This window comes from Bison bison, unplaced genomic scaffold (genome assembly GCF_000754665.1).
Source record: "Bison bison bison isolate TAMUID 2011002044 unplaced genomic scaffold, Bison_UMD1.0 scf7180017864362, whole genome shotgun sequence".
In the NCBI taxonomy this organism is placed as follows: Eukaryota; Metazoa; Chordata; class Mammalia; order Artiodactyla; family Bovidae; genus Bison; species Bison bison.
The window spans coordinates 5,231,929-5,242,451 of NW_011494934.1; the positions used below are offsets into that span (position 1 = coordinate 5,231,929).

Genomic DNA, 10,523 nt, shown 5'->3' on the forward strand with positions numbered 1-10,523 from the left:
GTTATTAACTTTTAATCATTCGACTCCAAGCTCCAGCAAATGGTCCATACCTGTTCCCAGTTTAGAGGTGTTAGGAGAGGTAGATGCTGGCAGTGGTTAAAGGTCTCTGAACCCACACAGTAAGTGGATTATGCTGAACTAATGCTGCTTGTGAGCTGCTCTGTTGAGGTTTCCGTAGAACCTGACTTAGGGAGTGTGATACATTTGGATTAAAAATTTCTTAGAGTTCATCATAATGAACTAAATACCTAGTGTCATCAAGTGGCTTTTATATAAAATAAGACATTTAATGCATTGATATTTTAATGACAGAAACAGAACTTTCGTCTGAGCTGGGCCAGATTTAGATAAAACTTGTCCTTAGCATTTCTGTTCTTGGTGATACTGACCATCGAACTGCTGCCTCGAGTCTTTTTTCCTATCCCTCAGCTGTTTGTTGTAAGCAGAAGGAGTGTCCTCAACTTATCCTCTGTAAAGTATTAGCTGACAGTCCCTTAGAGTCTGTTATTCTTAGGGCTATTTGCCTTTAAATGCTGGCTCATAAAATAACCAAAGTAATGACTTACTGATGCTAGCATTATTTTGGAGAACTGGATGTAAGGAGTAGGCACACTCTTCTGTTTCCTCATGGGGCTAATTCTAATAAGTGAATGCTTTCAGATTTGTTAAGTATCAAATACGTTGATAGTTTGCTCTCATCATCTCAGATACTAAATTTGTTAAAATTAGCCACTGTGGGCTTCCGTGGTGGCTCAGACAGTAAAGAATCCGCCTGCAATGCAGGAGACCTGGGTTTGACCTGAGGGTTGGGAAGATCCCCTGGAGGAGGGCATGGGAACCCACCCCAACATTCTTGCCTGGAGAATCCCCATGGACAGAGGAGCCTGGCGGGCTACAGTCCATCGGGTCGCAAAGAGTCGGATGCAACTGACGACTAAGCGGCAGCAGTGGTTGAGTTTGCCCGTGCGGAAGAGGAGTGCAGTGATTCACTGAAGTTTTCCCTGAAACTCACACCACGTGAGTGGATGGGTGCTAAGTGGGGAACATCTGGACCAGCTGTGGCATGTGCACTCGTGGTGGGCAGCATGCCATTTTCATGCGATTTTAATTAGTCTGGCATAAGCATCTGAATTCGGTAGACTGTTAACAAATCATACAAATTTCCCTTTCAACAAGATAACGAGATGGCCTTAAGCGGGACTCTGTAATCAGAAGTCGTTGAGAGAGCTTCATACCACAAGGCTGGAATCCTGGAGTGTGGCCTGGCAGAGGGTCCCCTCATGTAGTTTCCCAGCTCATGCTGTTAGAGGGGTAGTTTTTGAGGGGGAAACCAAAAGCTTTAGATCTTTTGCTGAATCATTTTAATGTGTTTTTAAAGCAAATAAGAAACATCTGTAAAAAAGGTTAAGAATAATACTGAATGGTGTGGCACCTCCAATACTGTGCAGTTCTTTGCTATCTTAAAGTTCCTGTGCAACTTGCTTATGATTAATGCCTTTTTTTGGGCAAGAGTTCTGTGAAACGTGTTTTGGATGAAATTTCACAGTGCTGGCAGCTAGCACGTTGAAATATCTTTTTAAGGTCACCAGGTTTAAGGCTTAAAATCCTTTTTATGATTGAAGGTACATCTTTTACATTTAAAATTATACCTAAGATATATTTCGAACTTTCACTGTGGGACATGTTTCCAGATCTTGGCAAACGTCTCTCTATAACTACCCTGTAGAAAGAGCTTTCTCTAGCAGGTTAGTGAGATGGAGAGACAAGGCTGACACTTACTCTTGTTTTGCTCAAGACCACTATAGGAGGACGGCAGAACAGTGTTCTGCTGCAGAAGCTGAAGCCTGACACTCCTTACACCATCACTGTGTCCTCCCTGTATCCGGACGGCGAAGGTGGTCGCATGACGGGAAGAGGCAAGACCAGTAAGTGAACCCAGAATCCTGTGGCTTTAAAAACAAAAGAATTAACTCATTTGTTTACTTTTGGCTTTTCTGGGTCTTTGATGCCGCATGGGCTTTTCTCTAGTTGCCGTGAGCAGGGGCTACTCTTTCTTTGCTGTGCTCAGGCTTCTCACTGAGGTGGCGTCTCTTGTTGCAAAGCACCAGGCTCTAGGGCTCTTGAACTTCAGTGGTTGCAGCTTCTGGGGTCTAGAGCACAGGCTCAACAGTTGTGATGTGCGTGTTGAATTGCTCCGTGGCATGTAGGATCTTCCCAGATCAGGGCTCGAACCCGTGTCTCCCACATTGGCAGGCAGATTGTATAGCACTGGGCCACCAGAGAAGCCCAGTTCTGTGGCTTTTTAAATAACCTTCATGGAAATGGAATCAATCTTTCTCTGGAAACCCTGGGGCGACACAGAGCTTTGCTAATCTTTTAAAATGCATGTTGATAATGATCTCAATTGTTTTTAACATCCTTGGAATTCTCTGTCTCTGTTCACGGAAAAAAGACATTTATAATTACTCTGTAGTTCAGTCGCTCAGTCGTGTCCGACTCTTTGCGACCCAATGGACTGCAGCACGCCAGGCCTACCTGTCCATCACCAGCTCCGGGAATTTACTCAAACTCATGTCCATTGGGTTGGTATTATTCTCTGCTGCTGCTACTGCTGCTGCTAAGTCGCTTCAGTTGTGTCCGACTCTGTGCGACCCCACAGATGGTAGCCCACCAGGCTCCCCCATCCCTGGGATTATGCTCTAGGATAAAGCAAATAAAAACTGCCTTTGGAGCCAAAATGTCTCTGGAGAGATGAGACAGACATTCATCAGATGATCACAGACACTCTTTCATTTATTCACTACTTCGGCAAATATTTATGGGGTGCCTACTATGGGGGACCTGCTGTGTTCTAGGGTTCCTGGGACACATCAGTGAACCTGTGTTCTGTGTGTGCCGGTTGTTCACATCACACCCTGACATGCTTTCTGTGCATTTCAGAACCTTTGAATACCGTGAGGAACCTCAGAGTGTACGACCCTTCCACCAGCAGTTTGAATGTTCGCTGGGACCACGCTGAGGGCAGTCCTCGCCAGTACAAGCTCTTCTACGCACCCACAGCAGGGGGCCCGGAGGAACTGGTAATTATTTCCTGTAGGGAAGAATGTGTGTTTGTTTCAACTGCAGCCAAATGATTGCAACGTAGAGCTAAAGAATTAAAAATTTACCTTAGAACCTAAGAAATACATATTCATTTAGTAGAACTTGACGGAAGGTAGTAGGTTGCTGCCTCGGGTGCCTGGGTGATTGGGGAGATTTGGGGACAGAGGATTGGAATTGAGGGAAGTGATAATTCGGGGAGTTCTAGGAGGGAGTCTAGGATGAGTGTAAGAAGTCTTCCTTCACAAATAGTTATAACAGTGCTTCTGGGAGCCCATCATTCCATCCCAGTATTACAGAACTTGCTTCTTGATTTGGTCTTGACTTATATTTTAAGTATTGTATCATTCAAAGCATTATTTCTTTTGCAAGTTTTTCAAATCAAGTACTTTACATTTTATTAAAATCTTTAGGTACCAATCCCTGGGAATACCAATTATGCCATTCTTAGGAATCTACAGCCGGATACCCAATACACCGTTACAGTGGTGCCTGTTTATTCTGAAGGTGACGGAGGACGCACGTCAGATACTGGAAGGACACGTAAGTAAGAAGGCAGAAAACGTAGCTCTTTCATGATACACTTTGCTTTTCAATGTAAAGGCCACGTAGGCACACTGAAGAATATTTGGAAAATTCACGATAGCATAAAACTATAAAAGTTGCTCATAGTTTACCATCCAAATGCCACCAACTGTTATTATTTTAGTGTATGAAACAGAAAAGTTTTAATGGCATTCTTCTTCTGAAATGGCAATTTCAGAATTTATACATGTATATATAATCGTCCGTATTCTGTTTCACTGGCAAAAATTCATGAACTTTGCTTTGTGCTTTATAAATTTATGTGGAGCAGTATTTTGTAACTGGCTTTCACAGTGTCAATTTTTGAAATCTGTTCGTCACATTACTTAATCACACATTTCTCTGGTTTGCTGATGGCGTTGAAAATCTGAGTGCTTTCATTTGCCATTAACATCTTGAGAAACCAGTTTATAGTGGTTTTACAATTCTGTGTAGTATTGCTTAAAGGCTTTGGGGCATACCTATAAATATTTCTTTGGCTTTAAAAATACACTTGCTGATGGCTGAAAGAGAGCAAGTTCAGATGACTTCTTTTGGCAAAAGATTAGTGGTCTGGAAAGATGATGATATTGGCTAAACTAGAGTTTGGGGTTAATACATGGATTTAATTTGAATGTTTTTCTAAGTCCCAGTTGAGGCAGTTAATGGAGAACTGAGTGTATCTTTTCTCCTTCCTTTTGCCTTTTATTTTAATCATAGAAGACATTCAGTGTTGATTTGCTGAATGAGAAGGAATGAATGGGTGAAGATAGCTATTTGGAATTAGGTGGCTTCATCCGTGTTGCCAGGTTTCCCTTAGAAGGCAGAGCTATAAAATCATCTATCTCTCCAGTACCTGTGTGGGAAAACTGATGCTTCTTTTCAGTTTCTTTTATGGCCATGAGTGCTCAGTCGCTTGATCGTGTCCTATTCTTTGTGACACCATGCACTGTAGCCCACCAGGCTCCTCTGCGCATGGAATTTTCCAGGCAAGAATACTGGAGTGTTTTGCCATTCCTTCTCCAGGGGATCTTCTTCCCGACCCAGGGATTGAACCCGCATGTCTTGCATCTCCTGCATTGGCAGGTGGATTCTTTACCACTGAGCTACTTGGGAAGCCCGTTTTATGGCCAACCCAGTACTGTTGCTTTTACTTGCTTGTTTTTATTGGCAACAACTTCACTTTCATATAGACCGAAGACATAGTTGGCTAACTTGGACTACATTTGGATTTGAAAATTTTTAATCTGCTTTTGTGTGTGGATAATTAGATGTTTAAGGAGGACAATATTTTATCCTTTTGGAGAATGGAAGTTCTGGAGAAGTGATAACAAAAACTCAACATAGATAAACAAACATAAGAAATATGTGTTGGCTTTTCTTTCCTCAGTGGTGAGAGGGCTGGCAAGAAACGTCCAAGTGTACAATCCGACACCAAACAGCCTGGACGTTCGCTGGGACTCGGCACCTGGCCCAGTTCAGCAGTATCGCATTGTGTATTCACCTCAGGATGGTACAAGACCCTCCGAATCTGTAAGTTATGTTGTTGCCTTGGAACTTGGCAAAAGAATGCTGCAGATTTCACTACATCTCCAGCTGTAGTAGTTGCCGGCCCCGGACAATAAGTCAGTTGGTGTGGCACTGGGTCTCCTGGAAACTTCCTTTCTTGATAAGCTTAGTCTCATGTTCGTGTCCTGGTTGGTTGCCTGTGAGAATGCAAGCCATAGACAAGCCTGCATGTAATGCTTAAATGATGGCTTTTGATGAATTAAAGTATTACCTATAGGGTTAGTTAGCAAAAATGAATTTTATTTTAAAAATGGAAATAAGCTATATAAGTTAAAAGCCCCAGTAGTTAATGCAAATCTTTGCTAGCCCTTGTTAATATGGGCTTTTGTTACAACATACACGTCTTTGTTAAGAAAATACTTTGTTAAAGTTTGCCTCCATTGGCTCTTAACAGATTGCCCAGTCTATCTTCAATTCATAGCACTGTGCTATTTTTTTAAAAAGTAGATTAATAGAGATCAGAAATTACTAATTTGACCTTGAATATGGGCTTCCCAGGTGCTGCAGTTGGTAAAGAATCCGCCTGCCAATGCAGGAGACACAGAGACGTGGGTTTGATCCCTGGGTCAGGAAAATCCTCTGGAGTGGGAAAGAGAAACCCACTCCAGTATTCTTTCCTGGAAAATTCCATGGGAAGAGGATCCAGGTGGGCTGCAGTCCACGGGGTAGCAAAGAGTCGGACGTAACTGAGCACGCATGCATTATCAGAATACCTATGGGAAAGTAAAGTTATAAACTAGTTTAATTTACGAGTCTTTACACAATAAACAATGATGATGAACAAAGATTAAACAAATGAGCAATGGCTGTGTTCTGTAAGAATGTTGATTTGCATGTCCCTGTGTGTGTGGAGTATATTCAGACAACTTTGTCCTTACCCATTGCATGGAGTTGCTATTTTAATAGCAAACCTCTGCCCCTCGAGTGTGTGTGTGTGTGTGTGTGTGGTCCCTTGTCTTATGTGTACCTAACATTCAGGACACTTTTGGATCACTGTCATGAGCCCTGGATGTTGTATTTGAGAATCTTTTACAATAAACATAAATAGGAGATAATTGAAGTAAGGGTTCAGTATGAACTAACTTTTTGGAGAGGAAATTTCTGAGGCTAAATTGCATCGAATGCTATGGCTTGGGCATATCTCACGAGGTAGCACAGAAGTTGGCTTCTGCTGTTAGGCTCCACTTTTATTGTAAACGTTATTATGCTGACTAATGAAGACTTGATAAGTGTTTGGGTTGTCATCAGACAGAATCTGGCATGTCCTCCCCTCCAGATTGTGGTGCCAGGAAATACCTACACGGTGCACTTGGAGCAGCTGATTCCGGACACGCCCTATTCTGTGAACATCGTCGCGCTCTACTCAGATGCTGAAGGGAATCCCAGCCCTGCCCAGGGCCGCACATGTGAGGCGCAAATCCTTTCTCCACCGGGTTCTCTTGTGACTCAGGGTGGGAGGCCTGGGGGTGGTGCAGGTGGGGAGTGAGGGGTGCTGGGGGCTGTCTAAGTGAAGCCTGGATCGCTCCGAATACAGCATTTTCTATTCTGGTTTCACATGAGAACCATAGAGGTGTACTTCGTCATAAGGGAGTAAGCAATCTAGAGAGTGGTGAGGTCCTGCCCTGGGGACGTTTCTTTCACACCCCCTACCCCACGTTCACTGTGATCACAGACTGGAAACTAATTGTTGTATTTATTTATTTAGTACCACGAAGTGGACCAAGAAATCTCAGAGTCTTTGGGGAGACCACCAACAGCCTCTCGGTAGCCTGGGATCACGCTGACGGGCCGGTTCAACAATACAGGATCATTTATTCTCCCACTGTTGGTGACCCGATTGATGAATATGTGAGTCCGATTCTCATTGTGACTTAGCAGCACTCTCATATTAGTCTTAAACTTTTTGAGTGTCGTATTTTGTCACTCTAGAACCCGATTCAAGTTTCTTCAAGCTTCTTCCTAGTTCTCAGTATGTATATCCATCTACTACAGAGGGACGAACTCACTACTTTCTTTAAAGTTTAATGGTTAATTGATGTGATAGGTTAGTAGAATATGACACAGAATGTTGATTGTAAGGCAGTGAAGTCTGTGCTTTGTAGCCATTTTGTCACATGTATCTTCTTTGACTCAATGAACATGAGTTTGAGCAATCTCCGGGAGATGGTGAAGGACAGGGAAGCCTGGCATGCTGCAGTCCATAGGGTCGCAAAGAGTTGGACACGGCTTAGTGACTGAAAAACAGCAATTGTCTTTGATTTCTTCCTTCATGATCCCCATGCTGTAACCTTTGTTCTACTTGAACTTGAAATATTAAACTCAAATTCAAGCCCCTATTTTTGTTAATCAGAAAGTCACATAACTGTCTTTAAGTTTCTGCTCAAGATGAGATACGCAGTATTACCACACTTAGTTGCTAAAGCAGAGAGGCTCAGGCTTTAGTGTTTATTCAGCTTTGCCACTGACAAATATGCAATTTCCTGTCTTTTTCTGAAGACACTAAAAATGTAATTTCCCCCCACTTCACCGTTTGGATTTAGGGGACACCGTGCTGAAGTCACTGTTTTAAGTGATCCCTGTTTGTAGAAGCAGAGCATAGGGTTGGAAGAGAGGCTGAGAGCTCTGTCTGGTTCATTTCCTCTTCATGGGGGCAGTTGAGTGCATCCCATTTCCTCTTTTTCCCCTAGTTAATATCAGCCAAACTGATCCTCTTGAGGACAGAAACTGAGTCTACTTTTGCTTCCTGGTGTGCTCCTGTGGAGGGTGTCACACCTGGCCCCTGGTGGGCACCGGGTGCATGTGTGAGGAAGGAGCACCGTAAAACCGACACGGAGGGTTGAGTGAGAAAGGAGAGGGGCGCAGCGATGCTTGGTCACATGTGTGCGAGATGCTGCCTTTCATTCTCAAGGCTTCCTTCCTTCTGGGAGACTGAGCCACAGGACAGGGACATGGCTGATGTACTATTTGAGCTGAGATGTACCTGACTCTAAAACCATTCCCCTTGCTGTTGGGCGGCAGGGAAGACAGTTTGCCCCACCATGAACACTGTACAACAAGAAGGAACCAGGAAGAAAACATTGCTGTTTATGGGAACACATATTGATCTGAAAATCCTCTAGCTGGTAATAACTTCATAATTTAACTTCCCCTGCAGACCACCGTCCCAGGCAGAAGAAACAACGTAATTCTCCAGCCCCTGCAGCCTGATACTCCGTATAAAATTACTGTTATTCCTGTTTATGAAGATGGAGATGGTACCCATTTGACTGGAAATGGAAGAACTGGTAAATGTCTTCTACCTTTCATAATCTTTAAACTTGGTAGTCTTTGAGTAGCTGTATCTCAGATACGGTATTAATACTGTATCAACATTTGTATCATATATTGCATTTTGTCAAAATGATATGACAACAGAATGTGTTTTTAACTTTTTAAAGGTCCACTAGAAAAAGGAAAATGAGACACAAGCCTGTGTATTTTTCTTTGCCTGAGACAGCTTTATCCTTTGGAAAGCCACTGCCTAGTCACTGAATAATATTTTAGTTTGTGTGGTATCAGTTATGGCTGTGGCTATTAATCAATTACGTGTCAGCAAAAAATACCGTGTCACCATTGAATTTGTCATAAAAAGCAAGATGATTAGTAGTCATCTTCTGCCTTTTCGAAGTTAGGTTCTTTTTAAAAATATTTTTTTCTATTGTTCAGTTCAGTTCAGTTGCTCAGTCATGTCCGACTATTGCGACCCCATGGACTGCAGCACGTCAGGCTTCCCTGTCCATCACCAACTCCCAGAGTTTACTCAAACTCATGTCCATTGAGTCAGTGATGTCATCCAACCATCTCATCCTCTGTTGTCCTCTTGTCCTCCTGCCTTCTACCTTTTCCAGCATCAGGGTCTTTTCCAATGAGTCAGTTCTTCGCATCTGGTGACCAAAGTATTGGAGTTTCAGCTTCAGCATCAGTCCTACCAATGAATATTTGGGACTGATCTCCTTCAGAATGGACTCGTTGGATCTCCTTGCAGTCCAAGGGACTCTCAAGAGTCTTCTTCAACACCACAGTTCAAAAATATCATTTCTTCAGCGCTCAACTTTCTTTATAGTCCTAAGTCATTTACGAAGAATTACCAGGGTTCAAGTGTCTTTTCTAGCCCACACGGGTGGCAGTTTCTTATGATTTAGATCACAAGTTCTCCAGTTTGGTAGCTGGAATCACCTGAGGACCCTTAGAAAGGCTTATGCCTTGGCACCACTCACAGAGATACTGAAGTAGTCGGTCTAGATGTGGCCTGGACCTACTGAAAGTTCTAGTGCATAGCCAAAGCTGAGAGTCTCTGGCTGAGCTTGGAGGCAGGCTGGCCATCAGTCTACTGGGTTCTGTTAACTGGGCAACATTGCTAAGAATTTTTTTCCACTTCATTCAGCAAAAATCCCCTTAAGTAACATGATTTCAGGGTCCTTGCTACGCTTAATTGCCCAGACTCTTTCTCTGCTTAAACAATCTTGACAACATTACAGGATTTGGGAGAGGAAACATTTGAAAGCTCCCGAGAGAAAAGCAGGACCAGTGTTTCAGCTCAGTCTCTGGAGGTCAGGAATTTGTATTTCTTGACACTTGTCGTCCACAGAACTGAGTCAACAGAGACTCCGTTTAGTGACTCGAGATAATTTTAATTGAGCAATTTCCAATTTTCACTCCCCCCTGCTGAGGTTTCAGAATATATTTAGATACTTTTCTGGAGGAAATGCCATATTTCAGAATTTTGTTCTTAATCACAGAATCACAGAACATGAAAAATCTCTCCTAGATCTTGAATTTTCTAGGAAGGGCCAAAGCCACTTCTGGTTTATGTTATTAGAACAGTTTTTTAAGTTGAAGTCCTTATGTGTGTAATGCTATGAATAATAACTCAGTGGCTGACTATCATGCTATTTCACAGCATTGCTCTTACTGGGAATGGAGTTAGCCTGAGCTCTGGAAGCCCAAGGATTTTCTCTAGATCTGCTGGTAGAGGTTATAACAGTGTTGGGGAAGAACCTTGTTTTAGTCATTAGCTAGCTGTGTAGTCTTGGACGAACCATAGTTTATTTTTGTGATAAGATGGTTGGGCTGCTGCTGCTGCTGCTAAGTCACTTCAGTCGTGTCCAACTCTGTGCGACCCCATAGACGGCAGCCCACCAGGCTCCACCATCCCTGGGATTCTCCAAGGCAAGAACACTGGAGTGGGTTGCCATTTCCTTCTCCAATGCATGAAAGGGAAAAGTGAAAGTGAAGTCGCTCATTTGTGTCCG

At 43.0% G+C, this 10,523-nt stretch overlaps 1 protein-coding gene across 3 annotated transcripts in view; it reads left to right on the forward strand.

Annotated features, from left to right (window-relative positions):
• The window catches only part of COL12A1 (collagen, type XII, alpha 1), a 120,258-nt gene that overhangs the window by 64,720 nt on the left and 45,015 nt on the right, over nucleotides 1-10,523 (forward strand). For all 3 annotated transcript variants that reach the window (XM_010855266.1, XM_010855264.1, XM_010855263.1), the window contains 7 exons: nucleotides 1,796-1,925; nucleotides 2,941-3,080; nucleotides 3,513-3,642; nucleotides 5,054-5,196; nucleotides 6,509-6,638; nucleotides 6,938-7,080; nucleotides 8,387-8,516. In XM_010855266.1, the coding sequence (XP_010853568.1) occupies nucleotides 1,796-1,925; nucleotides 2,941-3,080; nucleotides 3,513-3,642; nucleotides 5,054-5,196; nucleotides 6,509-6,638; nucleotides 6,938-7,080; nucleotides 8,387-8,516 (946 nt within the window). The remainder of the gene's footprint in view (nucleotides 1-1,795; nucleotides 1,926-2,940; nucleotides 3,081-3,512; nucleotides 3,643-5,053; nucleotides 5,197-6,508; nucleotides 6,639-6,937; nucleotides 7,081-8,386; nucleotides 8,517-10,523) is intronic.